The following is a 25,146-nucleotide window of genomic DNA, read 5'->3' as shown; positions in this document are numbered from 1 at the left end:
CATTCCTGTATGTGATGCAGTGCCGTCTAAGGGCCCGAAGATCACGGGCATCCAGTATGGTTTTCCGGCCTTGACCCTTACGCACAGAGATTGTTCCAGATTCTCTGAATCTTTGGATGATATTATGCACTGTAGATGATGATAACTGCAAACTCTTTGCAATTTTTCTCTGAGAAACTCCTTTCTGATATTGCTCCACTATTTTTCGCCGCAGCATTGGGGGAATTGGTGATCCTCCTGCCATCTTGACTTCTGAGAGACATTGCCACTCTGAGAGGCTCTTTTTATACCCAATCATGTTGCCAATTGGCCTAATAAGTTGCAAATTGGTCCTCCAGCTGTTCCTTATATGTACATTTAAATTTTCCGGCCTCTTATTGCTACCTGTCCCAACTTTTTTGGAATGTGTAGCTCTCATGAAATCCAAAATGAGCCAATATTTGGCATGACATTTCTAAATGTCTCACTTTCAACATTTGATATGTTATCTATATTCTATTGTGAATAAAATATCTTTATGAGATTTGTAAATTATTGCATTCCTTTTTTATTCGTAATTTGTACAGTGTCCCAACTTTTTTGGAATCGGGTTTGTACAAGTTTGAGTGTATTACTAATAATTTGAGCCAGTGATTTATTCAGAGTTTTGTTCCATTTTTCCAATTGAGTAGGATGTTGAATTTTGGTACTGTCAACGATTAATAAAAATGGTTTGAGATTATTAGAAATATGTAATGTAGACAAGGACAAACTGGGATGCTGAGCCCAAGAATGTCTGACAGCCAGCTAATGACCTCCAACAAAAAGTACTGAAAAAATGGACACGCATTTATTTATCGATTGATTATTTAACCCATCCACTGAAGTATATTGTATGTTGTGATGTGTGTTCTATGGATATATATTGAATCATTTAAATTTTGGTATAGCAAGACATAGAACAAACATTATTGCAAACTTCTTGCCAGTTAATATTTTGGTCTGTACCTATGTAATTAGCTCATTGATGTATTGAAGTGACTAATTTTCAGTAGATATGAAGAATGTATATTTTTGTGTAGTATTTTATTTAATTTTATAGATTTAATAGTTTGGTTTATGGGGAAATTCTCATTTCTCTGACTACCAGAACCAATTATGACTTTATTTAACTGTATACTGAAAGTAAGTATGATAAATTGTTTTGATAAATTAGTAAAATGAAAGAAATTGTATTTTGACTGAATATGATCAAAGGTCATGAACAGGCCTTCATTGTACAAGTGGTCCAGGATCATTCTACCCTATCAAAGACCTTTTCTGCATCTAGGCATTCAATGAAAAATTGTATTTTGTTTGCGTTAGATGAACTGTTCCCTTTTAACAAGTATAGTTCCTGTTTCATAAATTTCACAGATAACTTTAAAGGATTGTCCAAAATAGTTTGTAGCACTCTGCTGGGAAACCATCTGACCAAGTGATTCTTTATTTGGTATGTGATGTCTATAAAGCACACAAATTACCATCATATTAAATCTGGTCATTGCATATTATATGAAAAATGATATAGACTCCACAGAAAATCATTTTTATATGCACTATCAATTTAATACTTTTTAATATTTTTTTATATTATATTCCTAAAACGTCAATTCAAATCTGGAAATATAAGATACAAAATGGATGCCAAATTAAAACATTATTCCATTAGCTTCTACACGAACATCACATCACCAAATACAGATAACCGAATAAACAATTTCATTCAACCTTACAAACTAAGTAGGACTGCAATATTCAGCAAAATTATAAAGATTTTGACAGATTTCACTGGTTAATAAAAATATTGCCCTTGATCTGCAAAACAAACTAACAAGTAATGTATTTTGTTAACAGGATATTCACACTTGATTCTTTAAAATAACCAATTCAGCCTTTTTCGGTGGCTATAAAATATAAATTAACATCTTTACTAAAATTGTTTTGTTTTAAATTGTGTAAATGTAAGCATTTTATTGGAAGTTTTAAAAATAGTTCTATAAAATAAAATGGTCCTGTCCATGTTCTAGGAAGATAAAGCAACATTGAAACAATAGTCCCCTGAGAAATTGTTAGAATTGAAGAGGCCAATGATTTATGCATATCATGAATTTGCAGACTTCAGTGATTAACAATAGATGTCAGCTGCCGCCATCAGCCCAGATGAGCATAATCAATCAAGTTGTAGAAACTGTTCAGCTCATGCACACCTCATATAACTTGGTTATTTTTTAACAAAAAACAGCAAGGTTAACAGAATGTTAATACAACTTATTATAGCAATGAATAACTTAGAAGTGGTGTATTGATGCTTTTTCCATAGATCCTTTTTAATTCAGTTTCAAATAATTGAACGAGTTGGTTTAGACTTACAGAAGTACCAACATTTTGAAAAACACGTTGCAAAATGTCTGTACAATTAACACAGGATATACTTTTCTCTTAAAGATATCATGTATCTCAAGTTTTCTGAGGTCTCGGCAAACAATTACATACTTGCACCAGCCAAAAAACCGAAAAACCAAAAAAAACAACAACAACAACTATAATCAAGCCAGGTTTAAATGCCTTTAAATGTTTCCGCAAATAAAGGAAAGTTATCTTACAAAAATTCAGATGGCAACTAACCTTGAAATTATACATTGGCTATATAATGATAAGAGTGTTGCATTCACAACTCAAGGCTTGCTTTCTAGGGTGGTCTCATCAAAGAGACTAAGCAAGTTCTTTGGCTCAAAGTTACTTTTATCAGACAGTTCAGCAGTGATCCAGCTTCTCTCTCGGCTGCAGGGTGAGTCTGTGATACTGTGCTGGGAGCTGTGATGAATCAGGCTCAAGCTGCTGCTGGAATGGATTCTGGAGGGGGAGTGCATGCGCTCGCTGTGCGATGATGTGTGTGTGGCGTTGATGTGTGCGGTTGGCATTGGCGTAGAAGTACTGCCAACAGATATGCGTGTCTGGACTCTGTACAAAGAAAACAGAAGATCAATAATGTTGAAAGCTGTTTTTATATTTTCTGAAAAAAATGTGAGTGTGCCTACAGTCAGGTCCATAAATATTGGGACATTGACACAATTCTAACATTTTTGGCTCTATACACCACCACAATGGATTTCAAATGAAACGAGCAAGATGTGCTTTAACTGCAGACTGTCAGCTTTAATTTGAGGGTATTTACATCCAAATCAGGTGAACGGTGTAGGAATTACAACAGTTTGCATATGTGCCTCCCACTTGTTAAGGGACCAAAAGTAATGGAACAGAATAATAATCATAAATCAAACTTTCACTTTTTAATACTTGGTTGCAAATCCTTTGCAGTCAATTACAGCCGGAAGTCTGGAACGCATAGACATCACCAGACGCTGGGTTTCATCCCTGGTGATGCTCTGCCAGGCCTCTACTGCAACCGTCTTCAGTTCCTGCTTGTTCTTGGGGCATTTTCCCTTCCGTTTTGTCTTCAGCAAGTGAAATGCATGCTCAATCGGATTCAGGTCAGTTGATTGACTTGGCCATTGCATAACAGTCCACTTCTTTCCCTTCAAAAACTCTTTGGTTGCTTTTGCAGTATGCTTTGGGTCATTGTCCATCTGCACTGTGAAGCGCCGTCCAATGAGTTCTGAAGCATTTGGCTGAATATGAGCAGATAATATTGCCCAAAACACTTCAGAATTCATCCTGCTGCTTTTGTCAGCAGTCACATCATCAATAAATACAAGAGTATTTTCCACTGGCAGCCATACATGCCCACGCCATGACACTACCACCACCATGCTTCACTGATGAGGTGGTATGCTTAGGATCATGAGCAGTTCCTTTCCTTCTCCATACTCGTCTCTTCCCATCACTCTGGTACAAGTTGATCTTGGTCTCATCTGTCCATAGGATGTTGTTCCAGAACTGTGAAGGCTTTTTTAGATGTCGTTTGGCAAACACTAATCTGGCCTTCCTCTTTTTGAGGCTCACCAATGGTTTACATCTTGTGGTGAACCCTCTGTATTCACTCTGGTGAAGTCTTCTCTTGATTGGTGACTTTGACACACATACACCTACCTCCTGGAGAGTGTTCTTGATCTGGCCAACTGTTGTGAAGGGTGTTTTCTTCACCAGGGAAAGAATTCTTCGGTCATCCACCACAGTTGTTTTCCGTGGTCTTCCGGGTCTTTTGGTGTTGCTGAGCTCACCGGTGCGTTGCTTCTTTTTAAGAATGTTCCAAACAGTTGTTTTGGCCACGCCTAATGTTTTTGCTATCTCTCTGATGGGTTTGTTTTGTTTTTTCAGCCTAATGATGGCTTGCTTCACTGATAGTGACAGCTCTTTGGATCTCATCTTGGCAGTTGACAGCAACAGATTCCAAATGCAAATAGCACACTTGAAATGAACACTGGACGTTTGTTTCATTTGAAATCCATTGTGATGGTGTATAGAGCCAAAAATGTTAGAATTGTGTCAATGTCCCAATATTTATGGACCTGACTGTAGATTGTGCAACACTCACCACCATTTTGCTAGCATGCTGTATAGTACTTGTAACAGTGATGCATTGCTAAGTGGTTGTTAGGGTGCATGGTTCCCACTCTTTTATGAACACCAGATTCAAGGACTGTTCCAGCATAAAAAGCCTCAATGATACTAAATCAAGTATTTCTGGGAATATGACTTATTTTGTATTAAATTAATCAGAAAACCATCATATATTATTGTAAACAACTGCACTGCATGTAGAATATGACAGCACAATTTCTAGTGAATAACACCATCCATGACCATGCAGTGTATAGAAAACTCCACCAATCAAAAGCATCACTGTTTACCTAAATTGATTTATGTTTGATAAAAAAAAAAAAAAAAAAAAAAAAAAAAAGTCACAAATCATTTTGCATTCTAACTATAGATTAGTAGTTCTCAATCTATTTTTTTTTTTTTTTAGGCCAGCACCCCCTGTTCTTATTTTAATTCTGTTTAGCACCTTGGGCCTGGAGAAACACTGTTTTATTTCACTGTATACTAACTATATAGAGCTAAAATAACAATAAAGCTACAGTGACTGTGCAATCCCTGATTCTATGATTCTATCCATCATCGAGGTCCCTTAGCACCCCCTACACAAAAAAGGGATAAATATCTTTGCTGAATAGTAATGTTGTTTATTACTCTGTTTTTACAACAACAATAACAAGTATGTATTTATGTTCTTCTTAATATATAAATAAAAATAGCCAAAAAGCACAGGCAATTTTGTTTAAAAAATGCTTTTGTTGTGAATTGCTTTAATTCGGAGGAAGAGAAGGAGAGAAAATGGCTTTATTGCTTTAGATATACGTCACATAATACATGTGTTGTTTTTATGTTACTGTTATTAATTTAGAACAATTTTTTATCATTTAATTACTTCATTTATTCACACACTCATTTATATAATTTATGCGTTCATTACATTACTTCTTTTCCTTGCTTCTGCAATGCTTGCTAGTGTTTTATCCTATGATAGTATAATTTATTGGGACATTTGTCTTCACAAGTTAGAAATAAGGATAATGCCACATCCAACAATTTTAGCATACAGTTAGACAACCAGTGTGCTTTTTACCGCCGTGGGTGCCACCGCTTCTGCAAAATACATTTGCAGCTTTTGACCGCTGAGTGGCGCTATATAAGCTATATAAGTTATCAAGCAAACGCTTCAAAGCGCATTTTCACAAACAGCCGTCAACTTTGCCTCACCGATGTGTTACATTTGATGGCTGCAGTCAGCAGGAAGTGAAAGAAAAACACGGTAGTTAAAATATGTCATACTCAAAGATGCAAATTTAGTACTTATGAAGTTATGTGCGCTTCTCATTTAGAACAAATTCAAGCAGGATAAATGTCAAGTCTATGAGCCTACTTATATTTATGCTAAGCTAAATATTACACCATATTTTAGATTTGAAACATTTAACAGGTGTGCAGCATTATTTATATAATATGAATCATGTGTTATATTACCTTAAAGAAATGTTTTTTCGGAGCATTAAAAGTGGTAGCCTATTTCAGTAGGCTAGGCTACATACATGGATTAATATGCTAAATGTCAATATTCCCCCATTACTTAATATTTGTCACAAATAAATTTTTAATTTAGTAATAGCAAATAGATGCTATTTACACTAAGACTGCCACTACACCTATTATTGACGGTCTTCGCCTTCTGATTCATACATTCAGCTTGAATTATCATGAAATAAGTCTAATTTTCATATTTTTGTGTTTACTCTAAGTTACATAAACAATTGCATAAAATATCAAATTTTTACAATATTTGTAATTTCATTAATAAAAAAATACATTTTGTGTCTGTCCCTACGTTCTGGTCAACTCAGTTACCTCAGTTATAAAAAGGCATAAAAATCTTTAAAGCATTTATAGAAAAAACGTGACTTGCACCAAGTGATGTTACTTCCTTCGGTAAGAATCTTTGGAAGGCATTGATGTATGTTTTTATTTTTATTCTCATTAATTTGTACAAAATGTTTAGGATACACCAATAGTAGATTAATTATTTGTCAAATCTGTTTTTGCAGTGAATCTCTCATTCACTTTTTAAAAACAATAAAATGATGGAAATCCATAAAATTCTGTTTTAGACATGCCATGTGGTATCTGGTTTGAGGGTTAGCATCTTGAGCTAAAGCACAAAATGGTGGAAAATGTCAACTCTGTTAGTGGTTTAAAAAGTTAAATGAAAACAGAGTTGACAATGAGTAACAGAGTCAAATGTTCCCTGTTTTGCATTATTATTATTATTATGTTTATTTTAGATTCTGGGTCATTTTACTGTAAATTATACATTTGTTTGATATCATTACAGGCTAAAGAAATTACATATACGATGAACATGTAAGAATTACATGTAAATTAAACTCTCGGCAGCAGAAAGGCAAGGGCAACAGAGGGCACAGCGACATGCTGACCCTGTAAGGAAGGCAGAAAATAGACAGATAGACGGCACAAAAGGAAAAAAAAAAACACCACTACTCAAAATACAAGCTTGTTTTGCTCTACACTGTAAGCCCGTTTTTATATCTAATTAAACAATTTAATTACAATATATCTAAATGTTTAAGTTTTACTGCATTACTTATAAGATATAAGCATATTCTACTAATTTGTAAAGATATTTGAACCTATGAAGAAATTTAAGTTAAATTGACTCATATTATGAAGTTTATCTCCTGACCACACCTCCCTCACACTGGTGCTGCAAGTCAGTTAACGACGCCATTTTCATTGACATTGTGAGTGAATTCAAGGAGCTGTGGATGAGGAGGTGGAAATTTTCTGCTATTTACCTTTTATCGTGCTTTTCTTTCCCTTGAGAAACTGTTTGTGATCGCCGAAAATTGTTGTTTGTCTAAACGACGGGACATTTCTCATCCGTTAGCTAGCTAGCTTTCTCACTCGCCAGTTTTATGTTTTATGGGGAAATGTTTTCAGGATATGAAAAATTCATGTTTTGTTGTGTTTTCAAATTAACATTTGGAATTGAATAAAAAAAACAGTCCCTTTATTTGTTTGCTTTTTTCTTAATTTTCAACAAAACTAGTTTAAAATTAGTTTAACATATTGTAAAAATAAAACAACTGATATAGGTTTAACTTGGAAAGTAGTACATTGAACTTAAATATACTAGGTTTAACTTGGAAAGTAGTACATTGAACTTAAATATACTAGGTGTAATAACTGCAAATGAACTGACATTACAAAACATATTAAGTTAAATAGACTGAACTTTTTAATTGATAGCACAAAACATTTTAAATTAAATCAACTTAATTTTTTTTAGGGCAACCAGTGTCATCAAATTTTTTAAGTAAATTCAACTTATCCGGGTTTACAGTGTAATGTTTATGAATATTAATGTAAATGGCTTCAAAGTAAATCTAAAATTCTTGAAAAGTGCTATTCCTTGAATCAAGAGCTCTGTCTTTTATTATGTCTACAAAAAACTTGCATAGTGCACATTTAAATACTAAATAAAGACATATGGGCAGAAATTGACAATAACTGCTTTGCATGCCCAGGGTGAGGGAGCAGCTATGTCGTTTTATTTTCCAGATCTTCGGACACATGAAGTTAATTTTCAATTACATGAAAGATCTGTAATTCACATGTATTTTATGAAATTAAATAGTTGTTACATTTAAAATGGTTTTATTTTCAGAATCTGTTTTTGGTGGTCAACTGTTTTCTGATATCAACTCTGTTTCCATCAATGTCAACTCTGTTTGTTTAAAGTTTTGCTTTAAAAATTATAATTATATGTGTTTCATTGTTAACAAATTGATCAGAAACTAATTAGCCTAATTAGAAAACAGCTCACCATGTTGACAACTTTTCAATTAAATGTGTTGATAATTTTACTTTTATTTTTACAAAAAGTCTATATATTCTTAGGTTTACAGTTGAATTAATGGATGAAGAGACAGAAGTTCTCCCAGGGAGGACAGGGTTTTAAATTGTGTTACATTTGTTAACTGTATATGTTTGACCCAATTTGTCTACAACAGAGTTGACCGACTTTTCTGTTAGTACATCGATTTTCAGAATAAACATTTAAAATCTTACAAGTTTATAGAAAATATTAAATTTAAAGTGTGTTCTATGAAAATAAAAAAAGTTCCTATTTTTTTGTTTTCTTTTTCAGCTTGAAATGTACCCGCGATTCTAGAATGAGCCACATACATAAAAAAAAAAATAATAATAATAATAATAAAAAAAAAACTATAAGGTCCTAGAAATGCGGTCCTGAAACTTCAGCTTCTGGTACAGCAGGTATACCCTTCTCACAACAAAAGCCTTATTCATTTTCTGCCAGCAGGAGGTACTTTTGGAACTGCTTTCCCGGTAAAGGCGGTAAAAAAAGCAGCTAGAGGTCTTCACAGGTCCAAAAATTCGTACCCAAACCCGAAGAGACCCGTAAACGTGCTGCGCCGGAACCGACCCAACCCCATATTTCATTTGAAAGTGGGACCCGAACCCGTGCAGACTCGAGGAATGCCTTAAATGTATTACCCGGACCCGACGATTATTCGAAAGTTGGACCCGAACCCGGCTGGGAAGACACAGACCCAACTGCACCCGATCGGCACATATTGCACAGCAAACTGCTATTAAGTCAATAACAAGTTGCGAAAAAAAATAAATCCCTTACTACTGTTATTAGCCTTCTCCCTGACTGTGACGCATACAATCCTCCTAGCCAATAAAAAATTCCATCCGTGGTAGGCTGTTTTTTTTTCTTTCTTATTTCATCTCGAGTCATCTTCAACTGTTGCGTTTACCCTACAATAACTTTTTGTTGGTTGTAATAAAGACTCGGAGCAATTATTTTTTAGCAAAAAAACGCACAGAACAAGAAGTGCGTTACACTTTACTGCATGCGTGTTCAATAACAAGTTCAGTTTTGTCTCAGCTTTTTTTTTTTCACATCACCAATGAAAGAATCCATGATCACCATCCGAGTGCAGTACTACTAACTCCGCCCGCGCTCTGCTTCCCTAAAGGCCCTTTCACACAGGATGCGGCATGCGCTGCGCCGGCCGCTGGGTTACGCTCAACCCTTCGATTTGCGCTACGCTGGCCAGAGCGAAGTATGCTGAGTTTTAAAATTTTTTAGTGGCAGTTCTATACGTCTAGTTATTTGATCGTTTTTCCACCTTTCGGTCAGCAGCAAAACAAGTATCTGTCCCATGCTAAGAAGCGAGCAATAGTAATAATAAGAGAGCAGCAAGAAAAAAAAGTGTATAAAACCGCATTATTTCAGCGAAGTAGTGGAGGAGGCAAGAGGAACGGCTTTTAACACAATGCTGTTGCTGCCCGTGTGTATTTCATGTGACAAACTGTTACATACTGCCCATCTACAATAAGCTACCTGACTTTAAACACACCTGACATGCCAACTTGAATGGAGATGTGTCTCTATGACATTTCTCCCGACCGCAAACTTATCGTATAGCTCTGGAAATTCGGACACAGAGAATCAGCTGTTCATCCATTTTTATTTCAGCGTTTGTTTGGATGCCCCGTTTCTATTGGCTGCGCGGGGAAACGTCTCAGAGCGCAGCGGCAAAAATTGAACTATCTTGAACTTTGACGACGGCGGCGTGAGCGCAAGCTCGCCGGTGGTGCGCTCCGCTGCGTGTGCGCTTTGGTCAGCGCAGCAACGAACCGCCCTCGCACGGCGCAAGCCATTGAAATGAATGGGTTTCATAGCGCAACGCGTGTGAAAGGGCCTTAACGCGTTTTTTTTTTCTTTCACATTTCACACTTTTCTCATCCTAATTTTACAAACTGCAAGTTACAAAACTGACTGACACGGATCACTGGCGGGTGCGGTGTTATTCCAATCGACTCGGGTATTACACACAATGTTAGAGGTCCTCCGTGAAGACCTCTAAAAGCAGCACAGCACTGGTCTTTGAAATGTGCAGCGCTCATGTTTATTTAATAAAATCATAGCCTTTTGAAGTTTAAGCATCACATTAAGCTGTATGCAATTTTACCAAAATTTAAGACCTTTTGAAATCATAATTGACCATTCGCAAAGAGCTTGATTGACAGGCCATCTAACCAATAAGAAAGCGGATATTATGTGCCGCCACTGTTATCCGCCATCTTGCCCGACATCTACGGCTGGTCTCCATAGAAATCCTTATTAAACCGGGGTAAAAATGATCGACTGAATTTAAACTTTTCAATATAACTAAATATAAATATGTGCAGAGTGTTAAGCTGTGCTGTTGTTGGCTGCCACACTAACGGCAAAAAGATAAGGTTTTCTGGTACCCAAAAAAAAGTACTTTAAAGCAATTCCTGTCATGCCCGGCGCTGTATGCATGACTTGCAGCATTATGATACTGAGTGTGAAATAATAAAATATGTTAAAACGTGTGCTCTTATCATTCAGTGGACAAAATCCCGTGAACTTCGCCGCGATCGGGAGCTGTTTATGCACGTGTGCTCATCTGTTTTCAATGCAGCTTACCTCGCGTCACTGCATGTAATCTTCCCACTCATCAAACTATGACAGGTCCTTTACTGCAAAAAGACGGTCACTGCGACACTCTAAAGTGATGAAACTAAGGCACCATGTACTTTTTTTTAACCATTTTCATAGGTTTCACGTTATATTGTTGGCTTGGAAATTATGTAAATGCGCAGCTGTATCCCTTCTAGCCTTTAACCACAAATCAGACAGAAGAGCAGATTAACTTCGGTGGACTTAGTCTTGAAAAATGGTGTGTTCCGCGGTTGACAATACTTTCTGATGTTTATTTATCTTCATTTCATTCATTAATATGAAAGGACGGTGGGTTCACGTGTTTGAACTGAAACAATACAGTGATCTGTCATGACACATTAAAGAGCCACAAAACGGTATTTATTGTTTTAATTTATTTAAAAATTACAAAATCTGAAAGCTGAGAATCCTGAGACCTTGTTTCATATCAGAAGTAACCCCGTGTTTACTCTGCCATTATGTTAGGGGAGCAACCAGTCCCCCTTGAAGGTCAAGTTAATTTTCTTTAATTATATTTTCTAGTGCCAGATCACAACAGAAGTCATTTAAAGTTACCTTTCCTATAGAACAGGTCTATACCTTGTTCGTTTATTAAACAAACTAAATAGCCTTATGTTATTTAATTATCTTATTTACACAAATCAAGTCAAGTTGAGCTTTATTGTCATTCCGCTACATGTGGGGACATACAGTGGACGAAATGTCGTGGGGGAAAAAGCTGTTGAGCAGTCTGGCAGAGCGGGCTCTGATGCTCCGGTACCGTCTTCCTGATGGTAGGAGCTGGAAGAGACTGTGGGAGGGATGGGTGGAGTCCTTCACGATGCTGTTGGTTTTGCTGGAGCATCGTGTAAGGAAAATGTCCAGGATGGAGGGGAGAGGGGCACCGATGATCTTTTCAGCTGTGTTCACTGTCCGCTGGAGGGTCTTGCGGTCAGCAGCACTGCAGTTCCCGTACCAGACACAGTAATGCAGCTGGTCAGCACACTCTCAATGGTGCCTCTGTAGAATGTGGTGAGGATGGGTGGAGGGAGACTTGCTCTTTTCAGCCAGCGGAGACAGTGTAGGCGCTGTTGTGCCTTTTTGGAGAGTGGTGTTGGTGGTCCTCTGTGATGTGCACCCCCAGGAATTTAGTGCTGCTGACTCTCTCCACAGTCGTGCTGCCGATGGTCAGTGGGGGGTGGTCAACGGAGTTTCTCCTGAAGTCCATCACAACCTCCTTTGTCTTCCCCACATTGAGGGACAGATTGTTAGTGCCACACCATTCAGCCAGCTGTGCCACTTCCTCTCTGTAGTGCGTTTCATCGTTGTTGCTGATGAGACCTACCACTGTTGTGTCATCAGCACACTTGATGATGTGGTTGGAGCTGAACTTGGCAGTGCAGTCGTGGGTCAGCAGTGGCATGTCATTTCAGTCTCTACCTATGATCGCGCTCTGTTATCACGCAGAGAGGAGTTCCGCAACAATGTGCGCGCACGTACATGAGCACACTCCCACTCCCACTAGTATGTGTAAATATTAAGCCGCAAAACAACTATTTAAATATGAATTCTGCATGTCTCTGTGTTAATGAATGGTGCAGACGCACAGTTTTGTGTATTATTGTTAGAAATTGCAACAATATAAAAATAGAAATAATACATTTAAAATTTTTATTAAAACATAATATACGAATATGAAAAATGAATAAATACATTTTAAAATAATAAATAGTATAATATATATATATATATATATATATATATATATATATATATATATATATATATATATATATATATATATAGTGGTGTGAAAAAGTGTTGACCCCCCCTTCCTGATTTTTTTTTTTTTTTGCATGTTTGTCACACTTTAGTGTTTCAGATCATCAAACAAATTTAAATAATAATCAAAGATAACACAAGTAAACACAACATGCAGTTTTTGAATTAAGTTTTTTATTATGAAGGGAAAACAAAATCCAAACACATATGGCCCTGTGTGAAAAAGTGCTTGCCCCCTAAACCTAATAACTGGTTGGGCCACCCTTAGCAGCAACAACTGCAATCAAGCGTTTGCGATAACTTGCAATGAGTCTGTTACAGCGCTGTGGGGGAATTTTGGCCCACTCGTCTTGGCAGAATTGCTGTAATTCAGCCACATTGGAGGGTTTTCGAGCATGAACCGCCTTTTTAAGGTCATGCCACAGCATCTCAATAGGATTCAGGTCAGGACTTTGATTAGGCCACTCCAAAGTCTTCATTTTGTTTTTCTTCAGCCATTCAGAGGTGGATTTGCTGGTGTGTTTTGGATCATTGTCCTGCTGCAGAACCCAAGTTTGCTTCAGCTTGAGGTCACCAACAGATGGCCGGACATTGTCCTTCAGGATTTTTTTGTAGACAGCTGAATTCATGGTTCCATTTATCACAGCAAGTCTTCCAGGTCCTGAAGCAGCAAAACAGCCCCAGACCATCCCATTACATATGGCGTAAAAGTAACACAGCATTTCAGAAAAAGAACATCATACCAACAGTCAAATATGGTGGTGGTAGTGTGATGGTCCTGAAGCAGAAAAACAGCCCCAGACCATCACACTACCACCACCATATTTGACTGTTGGTATGATGTTCTTTTTCTGAAATGCTGTGTTACTTTTACGCCATATGTAATGGGACACACACCTTCCAAAAAGTAAAATTTTTGATTTCGTCAGTCCACAGAATATTTTCCCCAAAAATCTTGGGGATCATCAAGATGTTTTCTGGCAAAACTGAGACGAGCCTTTATGTTCTTTTTGCTCAGCAGCGGTTTTCGTCTTGGAACTCTGCCATGCAGGCCATTTTTGCCCAGTCTTTTTCTTATAGTGGAGTCATGAACACTGACCTTAACTGAGGCAAGTGAGGCCTGCAGTTCTTTAGATGTTGTTGTGGGGTCTTTTGTGACCTCTTGGATGAGTCGTCGCTGCGCCCTTGGGGTAATTTTGGTCGGCTGGCCACTCCTGGGAAGGTTCACCACTGTTCCATGTTTTCGCCATTTGTGGATAATGGCTCTCACGGTGGTTCGCTGGAGTCCCAAAGCTTTAGAAATGGCTTTATAACCTTTTCCAGACTGATAGATCTCAATTACTTTCTCATTTGTTCCTGAATTTCTTTGGATCTCAACATGATGTGTAGCTTTTGAGGATCTTTTGGTCTACTTCACTTTGTCAGGCATGTCCTATTTAAGTGATTTCTTGATTGCGAACAGGTGTGGCAGTAATCAGGCCTGGGTGTAGAAGAAGAAACTGAACTCAGGTGTGATAAACCACAGTTATGTTTTAACAGGGTGGGGGGGGACACTTTTTCACACAGGGCCATGTGGGTTTGGATTTTGTTTTCCCTTCATAAAAACAACCCTTCATTTAAAAACTGCATGTTGTGTTATCTTTGATTAATATTTAAATTTGTTTGATGATCTGAAACAGTGTGACAAACCTGCATAAAAAAAAAAAAAAAAAAAAAATCCGGAAGGGGGCCAACACTTTTTCACACCACTGTGTGTATATATACACTCACCTAAAGGATTATTAGGAACACCATACTAATACTGTGTTTGACCCCCTTTCGCCTTCAGAACTGCCTTAATTCTACGTGGCATTGATTCAACAAGGGGCTGAAAGCATTCTTTAGAAATGTTGGCCCATTTTGATAGGATAGCATCTTGCAGTTGATGGAGATTTGTGGGATGCATATCCAGGGCATGAAGCTCCCGTTCCACCACATCCCAAAGATGCTCTATTGGGTTGAGATCTGGTGACTGTGGGGGCCATTTTAGTACAGTGAACTCATTGTCATGTTCAAGAAACCAATTTGAAATGATTCGAGCTTTGTGACATGGTGCATTATCCTGCTGGAAGTAGCCATCAGAGGATGGGTACATGGTAGTCATAAAGGGATGGACATGGTCAGAAACAATGCTCAGGTAGGCCGTGGCATTTAAACGATGCCCAATTGGCACTAAGGGGCCTAAAGTGTGCCAAGAAAACATCCCCCACACCATTACACCACCACCACCAGCCTGCACAGTGGTAACAAGGCATGATGGATCCATGTTCTCATTCTGTTTACGCCAAATTCTGACTCTACCATCTGAATGTCTCAACAGAAATCGAGACTCATCAGACCAGACAACATTTTTCCAGTCTTCAACCGTTCAATTTTGGTGAGCTCGTGCAAATTGTAGCTTCTTTTTCCTATTTGTAGTGGAGATGAGTGGTACCCGGTGGGGTCTTCTGCTGTTGTAGCCCATCCGCCTCAAGGTTGTGCGTGTTGTGGCTTCACAAATGCTTTGCTGCATACCTCGGTTGTAACGAGTGGTTATTTCAGTCAAAGTTGCTCTTCTATCAGCTTGAATCAGTCGGCCCATTCTCCTCTGACCTCTAGCATCAACAAGGCATTTTCGCCCACAGGACTGCCGCATACTGGATGTTTTTCCGTTTTCACACCATTCTTTGTAAACCCTAGAAATGGTTGTGCGTGAAAATCCCAGTAACTGAACAGATTGTGAAATACTCAGACCGGCCCGTCTGGCACCAACAACCATGCCACACTCAAAATTGCTTAAATCACCTTTCTTTCCCATTCTGACATTCAGTTTGGAGTTCAGGAGATTGTCTTGACCAGGACCACACCCCTAAATGCATTGAAGCAACTGCCATGTGATTGGTTGATTAGATAATTGCATTAATGAGAAATTGAACAGGTGTTCCTAATAATCCTTTAGGTGAGTGTATATATATATATACACATATACACATATACACACATATATATATATATATATATATATATATATATATATATATATATGTATGTATATGCACACACACACACACACACACACAACAGAAATATATTAAATGAATTAAACTATAAATTAAAATGATAATAAACAAACAAATATATATTATAAAAATAGACCGAGAAACAATAAATGCATTAAACTATACATTACAATTATAGCAAATGAATAAATCATACAAATGAAAAACTTCAAATAATGAATAACACACAAAACTGCGGGTTTCATCTAGCCAGAAGAGAACTGGCCCCCCAACTGAGCCTGGTTTCTCCCAGTTTTTTTTCTCCATTCCGTCACAGAGGGAGTTTTGGTTCCTTGCCGCTGTCACCTCTGGCTTGCTCAGTTGGGGGCACTTAATTTCTAGCAATTATCATCGATTTTGATTGCACAGATACTATTTAAACTAAACTGAGCTAGACAATGACATCTCTGAATTCAATAATGAAATGTCTTTAACTGAAAATTGAGTGTTTAATCTTATCTTTATACATTACTGACACTCTGTCCTCCAATTTGATACTGTTAAGTGCTTTGACACAATCTGTATTGTTAAAAGCGTTATATAAATAAAGGTGACTTGACTACTACTTGTACTGAAGCGTGCGTGACACTTCCGATGATATTCACATCTGCCTTCTCACTAATGAGGACATACATGTACAACATCTCCAGAACTGCTCTGAGAGTCACTTCATGAGCATTTGACCGTTTCATTTGAGTAAAACTGTCCTCATATCATATACACACAGAAATGTGACGGTATTCACAGCAACCCGTCAAAATAAAAGTTTGGTTTAAACTTGAAGGCATTGCGGCAGAAATTGTTGTTCAGTAGAATGTACAGACTACTACTGAAATTATTTATTAAACTTAAGGAATAATCATACAATATTTCTTCAATGTTTTAATTGTAATATTAAATTACCTTTATTTTCCCAAAAATTAAATGTTTAATTTTCGTTACTTAAAAGATAAATTCAATGAAATAATGTAAATACACAACACAGAATTTCTGAGGAAAAAATCATAAGGCTATTGTAAGAATAAATGAAACTTTTTTTATGCTTTCAAATAATTAAACATGCTAAAATAGAATTTGGTAAAAATAAAACAAATGTTGGAAAAAAATAAAACATTTCCCCATAATTTTTGTTAAACTTTTAATAAATAAATGCCAGTTTGCAGATAGTGGTGGGGGATTTCTCGCCACTGGATTCACCGCTGACACCCAAGCATGAATAAATGTTTTATTTATTAGGGATGATGACGACGATCAACGGCACAAAACATGTCTAAACAGCGCGCACACGAGAGAGAGAGAGAGAGAGAGAGAGAGAGAGAGAGACTGCCTGAATGACTGAGCGCATCCTCCATCAGGTTAAGTCATATATTCATGAAACAAATTAGTTTGCGATGTCCTAAGAGTAATGTTGTAGTAATATCCTAATATATTTTCATTGTTTAAGGGTAACGCACTCCCTCATGACTGAAGTGAAGTGACATTCAGCCAAGTATGGTAACCCATACTCGGAATTCGTGCTCTGCATTTAACCCATCCAACGTGCACACACACAGCAGTGAACACACACACACCGTGAACACACACCCGGAGCAGTGGGCAGCCATTTTATGCTGCAGCGCCCGGGGAGCATTTGGGGGTTCGGTGCCTTGCTCAAGGGCACCTCAGTCATGGTATTGAGGGTGGAAAGAGTGCTGGACATTCACTCCCCCCACCTACAATTCCTGCCGGCCCGAGACTCGAACCCGCAACCTTTGGATTACGAGTCCAACTCTCTGACCATTAGGCCACGACTTCCCCTGGTGTCAGTGCTATAAAGTGAAGCATCATCTTTAGCTTTTCCTCTGTCGTTTATCCCTGCGTTTACCCCTTACGTCACTAGCTCCACCCTTGCGCCATTACTCGTGACCGGAAGAGTAGGAGAGTCATTTTGAGGGCGAGGGTAGGATAAAGTTTTTTTTAAAGATTACTAGGGCACATGAATTAAAAAAAAATAATGAAGTGCACAGATAAATTATTATAAACACTACAGTATTCCATCAAAAAATAAGAATTGTCAATTTTGATTTAATGCTGAATTTAAAGGACCTGCGGTAACCCTGTAAACAAGAAACTAATAAATTAAACCAGGCCACGATTCACTCTATAGTGCTGTATTCTGTTTCAGGCTTTCCGCATCATAACATTTTAGAAATTAATTCATGCTAATAACTTTGTAAAAATTGCATTGTCAACGAGAACAATGCAGAGATTTAGCCCAAGTCTGCATTTGCTGAGCGGGTCAGAAATGCACAGGCGGACTGAAGGACAAATCATCAAAACTATTTTAAATGTCATATAATGTTCATTGTCAATATTATCTTATTTAAACCCTTTATGTGTTTCACATAACTTAATTATGTCGCTATCTGCGCTGCATTCATTCAGAGTGCAAGATTTGGTTGTTTGGCACGTATGCTGCTGAGTGCGACGCTCAAGAGATGTGCAGTGGGGCTATCATTTATTCTTATGTGTCTACATATTTTTTCTTCATTACAAATCTTGTTTGGTTTTATTTGGTATCATTGGATGTAAAAATAATAAATTTTGTTATGAATATGCAAAATGTGAAACTGCAATCTTATTCGCAGTCTATAGCATTTTACAGGCTAATTATTTTTTACAATATTTAACTTAACCTGATTTGTATCTTTATTATTTAATACAGTCAGGTCCATAAATATTGGGACATCGACACAATTCTAACATTTTTGGCTCTATACACCACCACAATGGATTTCAAATGAAACGAGCAAGATGTGCTTTAACTGCAGACTGTCAGCTTTAATTTGAGGGTATTTACATCCAAATCAGGTGAACGGTGTAGGAATTACAACAGTTTGCATATGTGCCTCCCACTTGTTAAGGGACCAAAAGTAATGGGACAATTGGCTTCTCAGCTGTTCCATGGCCAGGTGTGTATTATTCCCTCATTATCCCAATTACAATGAGCAGATAAAAGGTCCAGAGTTCATTTCAAGTGTGCTATTTGCATTTGGAATCTGTTGCTGTCAACTGTCAAGATGAGATCCAAAGAGCTGTCACTATCAGTGAAGCAAGCCATCATTAGGATGAAAAAACAAAACAAACCCATCAGAGAGATAGCAAAAACATTAGACGTGGCCAAAACAACAGTTTGGAATCCGGTTTAATTCAACCAGTCAGATGACGACTTCGACATTCCTGAAGTGTTTCCAGAAAAGTGTGCCATATGCATCAGACGTTTAGCCAACGGTCAGTAGGCGTGACGTCTGAGGCTGAGACTAACCCGCACCAGGACACCGGCGCACTGAACGCTCTTTGTTTGTACATGCCATTGTTTACGAATAGAATAAATGAAACTGGACAAAGTTAATCTTGACGATCTATATATCATTTGGAAGGTCTAAGCCTCAAGCTTTGATGATAGATTGCTGTTTTTTGATTGAAAACTTATAAGGAATGTATTTGCTAAATTTGTGTAAGCAGTACACATCAAAACATGCATAATAAAAATGCAGTACATAGCAGATTCGTCTTAACAGTCACAAATGCATCCATTTCTGAAATCCCGGTTTAGTTAGAAAGGCAAGGGTCCACAGAACAACATCCCATAGAGCACTTTTAGTCCAACGAAACAATAACGTTGTAATATGGATGGTAATTCCTTTGTTATTGTGACAAACTTGAACACATTACTAGTTGGGTTTTTCCCAAACGACAACATGATGAATGTTCACAAATAGATTTTAATAACGTACTAAACAATATTAATTAGTATCTCAGATATAAAATGTCTTTTTTTACGATAGTACAAAGCATGCGTGAGCCTATGGCTACAAAACACACACACACACATATATATATATATATATATATACATACAGATGATCCTGATATTAACATGCTCAATGTTTTTTTTTATATATATTTTATTGAATCAGATACCTGCACCACTGATGATGAATCCTGCTGACTTTCAGTCTCTTCCAACTGTTTTCCTCTGAGAGCACTGTACCAACATCAGATGTTCAACTACACTGACATTCTATGGTAAAACAAGCTACTTGATTACTGATTATGTTTTTTTCTTCATAAATCCATGGAAAGAAGCAGAAACACTTAAATAACACACATAAATATCAGGTATGATTTACTTGTTTCACTTGTTGAACAGAATCTGTTGCAGGAATGACTCAAAGTCTGTTCACATCTCTGTGGTTACCACTATGACCTTCATAATGTATGATTTGATTATACTGTGTTGTAAATAAAATACAAATAATTAAAAGAAAAAAAAAAAAAAATTTTTTTCAATCTCCTCACATTCTGTCTTATCTGCCTCAAAGTCACAATCTACATGACCTTGACCTTCAAGGGGGCCGGGGGGTGCGTTGGGAGGTTGGGCCACCCTCCTAAGATAATGGCAGGGGAAACACTGTTACTGCTTTTGCTGTATTTTGGATCAAATCAATGCAGGCTTGGTGAGCAGAAGATCATTCTTAAAAAATAAAACATTAAAAATCTTACTGTTCAAAAACTTTTGACTGATAGTGTATATATTCTTCTTATGAAAGTTACAAAAGTGATTTAGTCAAGAGCAGTGAGAGATTTTCTCTATTTTTTTTTTATTTTTTTATTAGAGGCAGGTTAGGTGATTTGGTTTCAAAAACATTATTATATTATAATGACATGATACATCATTAGCCCTTTCCAAAGAGAATGAAAGGCATGATTAATGTAATAATGTCTCTGTCACCACTGAATCTAGATCTGTCTTTGTCAGAAAGAGATGCATTAATGAGAACACTAGTGCGCTATTAATGAAGGCTATATCTTTAACACCAAGCATTTCTGCAGACTGTGTTGATCTTCTCCTGGATTCATTTAACTTAAAAGTTAAGAATGTTATTGATGATATTGCTCCGATAAAGGTCAGCAAGAAGACTGGCAGACAAATATAATTTTGGAGAAAATCAACAGCAGTTCAGAGTATGAAAAGACAAGGCAGAAAAGCTGAGCGGATGTGGTGGAAGACGAAACTCGAAATTATAGCATCTATAAAGACAGCCTTCATGCTTTCAATGTGGAACTAGCCACAGCTAGACAGACCTTCTTCTCAAACCTTATAAGCAGTAACTTAAACAACACTCGCACTCTGAAAATCCCCCAGATTCCAGATTGAAATGCTCTCCGACAGCAAATGCAATGAGTTTGCTTCCTTCCTTTCTGAGAAGATCAATAATATCAGAAAGGAGATGTGCACATTCTCAAGTTATGCAGAGGTCACACAGATTCGAGCGCAATTTCAAAAAGAAGTGACTATGTCTGTTTTTGTAGCAATTGATAGCAAAATTTTGGAAGAAATATTACAGCATCTTAAATCGTCAATCTGCTATCTTGACTCACTTCCCACATCTTTTTTCAAAAGTGTGCTTAACTGTTTAGAAGCTGATCCCTTAGAAGTGGTGAATGCCTCACTTCTTTCTGGGACTTTTCCAAACTCCCTTAAAACTGCAGTTGTTAAGCCTCTTCTGAAAAAGCGCAATCTTGATAACACCATATTGAGCAACTACAGACCAATATCAAATCTTCCTTTCATAGGTAAGATTATTGAAAATGTGGTTTTTATTAATCAGCTGAACAACTACTTCAACTCAAATGGATATCTGGACAAGTTTCAATCTGGTTTCCGAGCACATCACAGCACAGAGACAGCACTCATTAAGATAATAAATTATATTTGCTTTAATTCTGATTCCGGAAAAATATCAGTGCTGGTACTATTAGATCTTAGTGCTGCGTTTGACACTGTCGATCATAACATACTTCTAGAGAGACTGGAAAACTGGGTCGGGCTTTCTGGGATGGCACTCAAATGGTTCAGGTCATACTTAGAAGGGAGAGGTTATGCTGCGAGTATAGGAGCACATAAGTCTAAGTGGACGGCCATGACATGCGGAGTCTCACAAGGTTCAATTCTTGCACCGCTCTTGTTTAGCTTGTATATGCTCCCACTAAGTCAGATAATGAGGAAGAACCAAATTGTCTATCACAGCTATGCTGATGACACCCAGATTTACCTAGCCTTATCTCCAAATGACTACATCCCCATTGACTCCCTCTGCCAATGCATTGATGAAATTAACAGTTGGATGTGCCAAAACTTTCTTCAGTTAAACAAGGAGAAAACTGAAGTCATTGCATTTGGAAACAAAGATGAAGTTCTCAAGGTGAATGCATACCTTGACTCTAGGGGTCAAACAACTAAAAATCAAGTCAAAAATCTTGGGGTGATTCTGGAGACAGACTTAGTTTCAGTAGTCATGTCAAAGCAGTAATTAAATCAGCATACTATCATCTCAAAAACATTGCAAGAATTAGATGTTTTGTTTCCAGTCAAGACTTAGAGAAACTTGTTCATGCCATCACAAGCAGGATGGATTGTTGTAATGGTCTCCTCACCGGCCTTCCAAAGAAGACCATTAGACAGCTGCAGCTCATTCAGAAAGCTGCTGCCAGGATTCTGACTAGAACCAGAAAATCTGAGCATATAACACCAGTCCTCAGGTCCTTGCACTGGCTTCCATTTACATTTAGGATTGATTTTAAAGTACTTTTACTCGTTTATAAGTCACTCAATGGTCTAGGACCTAAATACATTGCTGATATGCTTCTTCCGCTACGCTCTGCTCACATGTGCTGATAATAGCTTTGCCAGGGTTTTTATATTTTTATACACGTTTACTTGATATTTCTTTACACAGAATCATCATTTCTATTAATTTCCCACTGATTTACGCGATCTGATGAGCATTAACTCATATTACGTGATCATATCTCTGTATGAATGAATGGCAGAGACGCGAGTTTTCCTTTACCACACACACACATACACTGAAGTGGCGCACGCGGTGATTTCAGCTTCTGCCGTCTCAATGAGGACATAAACACACAAACAACATCTCCAGAATTGCCGGTACATTGTGTGCACATGATCAGGATGGTACCACCTCTGCCGAATTTTGAGAAAGGAAAAACCGTTTGCAGGACTATACATTATTTGGATAATTAGTCACACAACAACAACAGTTATGTCTGATTCTGTCGCACAGAACTGAATAAAAATAATACATTGATATTTAATATTAATATATTTTCTCTCCAATTTTCCAAATAAAAGTGTGGTTATTTTATTGGCTTGTTTTTTAAATTCAGTGTCATTAAAATTGAGTTAAATTAAAAAAGTCTTACAAAATTACTTTATATTATTTAATAAAATAAATAATTATTACAAAGCATTTTCCGTTTTGGTTTTCGACCAAGCACATCCAGAATTCTCAGTTTCGGCCCAGGATTTTCATTTTGGTGCATCCCTACTATTTACTGTAACTGCATATGGAGCACTGTGTTTGCAACTACATGCTCCTTTAAAGGATTACACACACACCAGTATGCAGAGAGACATTTAAGAGGGTTCATTCTCCACATAACTTTAAATTCACTCTTGTTTTTGCTCCCCGTTAGCTTCCTGTCCACTAATTTTTGCCTCTTACAAAAGCCACAAAGCCTTCTAAGAATACAGAAAAGTCTTATGTGATGTCTGGGCTGTAGTTAGGCTGAAACTTGAAAGTTAAGTTTCACATTGTTTAGGTTTTATTATTATATTTTTATTACTATTATTTTTATTTATGTCGAGTTTTAGGTTGTACTATGTTTTTTTAAAGTAATTTGAAATTGATTTATATATATTTGTATTTGTATTTTGAATGTAATATGACAATTAAATGCACTAAATGGGTTTAGTTTTCACAGTTATCAATATATGCAATTTCAGCAATAAAAATGTTAATTTTTCTAAAAAGGAAACAAATTACTTGTTCATTGAAAGAGACCCATCTTATTTTCTCTTGTATATTTAGTATTGCTCTTTAGTAAAGAAAAAGTACTTCTTATCCGATTACTCGATTAATCTATGGAATTTTCGGTAGAATACTCGATTACTAAAATATTCGATAGCTACAGCCCTAGTTCACACAAAACAAGGGGAGTCCGCTTTTAGCTATTATGCTGCCCAGTTGGAACCAGCTTCCAGAAGAGATCAGATGTGCTAAAACATTAGCCACATTTAAATCCAGACTCAAAACTGTTTAGCTGTGCATTTGTTGAATGAGCACTGTGCCATGTCCGAACTGACTGTACTGTATTTTATGTATAATCATTTTCTCTTAACTGTTTTTAATTGATTTTAAATCAATTTCTATATCATTTTAAAATTCCTTGTTTTTATTATTATTATTTAATTCCTTGTTTTTATTGCTGTGATTATTATTTTAAATGACCATTTCACTTTCTTTTATGTAAAGCACTTTGAATTGCCACTGTGTATGAAATGTGCTATATAAACAAACTTGTACTGCAATGTTTTCTCAGCGGTGAATGAGATATGACGTAATCTGACAACGTTGCATTCAACCCTACACCAACACAGTCTCTCATCGTGTCGCTTGTTAGCAGATGGTCTGCCTGTTGGGGTTCATGTGTTTTGAAGGAGGTGTGGCTTTGCAGAGTGATTATTAGGACTGGGAAAATAAATCGATGCATTGCGAATCGAGAAATGATTCAGCATTGATTTGAGATTTTCCGAATGCATCGCGATACCTCTGGAATCGATTCTGAGCTTAATTTTTAATAGCAGATGGCACTACAAGCTTTAGAAACAGCCGTACTCTGTTTGTTTCCAAATCCTTACACACACTTGAACCTAAAATAATCATTCATAAAATTTGAAAAAGTTGAAGCAATTTACAAAGGTGTTCATAATAGGATGTATTTACATTAATCGTGTGTCATAAAAGCATTCTGAGCCGAGGTGAAATTACAGACTCGGCTGAACGCACAAGCACTCTTCAGCGCTTTTCTTCATGAGCATTTGAGTGTGTGGATAAAAACTAAATTAGAGCTCCATCTGCTGTTAAAATCTAAGCTCAGAATCGATTCCAGAGGAATCGCGATGCATTCGGAAAATCTCAGAATCGATTCTGCATCGATTTATCGTCCCAGCCCTAGTGATTATGCAGATAGGGTGGGAATCTTGCTTTCAAAGCTAGCTTGCTATTGCTAGCCTATCCAACCTTTAACATGATTGACAGACACTGCTGTCACTTTAAGAGCTGTCCGGATACAATACACTGTTACACATGTGTTTTCTTT

The 25,146-nt window shown here is 37.1% G+C and overlaps 1 protein-coding gene across 1 annotated transcript in view; it reads right to left on the bottom strand.

Annotated features, from left to right (window-relative positions):
• Positions 1-1,570: 1,570 nt before the first annotated feature.
• pkmyt1 (protein kinase, membrane associated tyrosine/threonine 1) overlaps positions 1,571-25,146 on the bottom strand; it is a 76,305-nt gene continuing 52,729 nt past the window's right edge. Inside the window, exon 8 of the mRNA XM_079389378.1 lies at positions 1,571-2,982. Within this exon, the coding sequence (XP_079245504.1) occupies positions 2,697-2,982 (286 nt within the window). The 3' untranslated portion in view covers positions 1,571-2,696. The remainder of the gene's footprint in view (positions 2,983-25,146) is intronic.

This window comes from Barbus barbus, assembly GCF_936440315.1.
Source record: "Barbus barbus genome assembly, chromosome: 32".
NCBI classification, from domain to species: Eukaryota; Metazoa; Chordata; class Actinopteri; order Cypriniformes; family Cyprinidae; genus Barbus; species Barbus barbus.
This window is presented reverse-complemented; position numbering and strand designations above follow the sequence as displayed.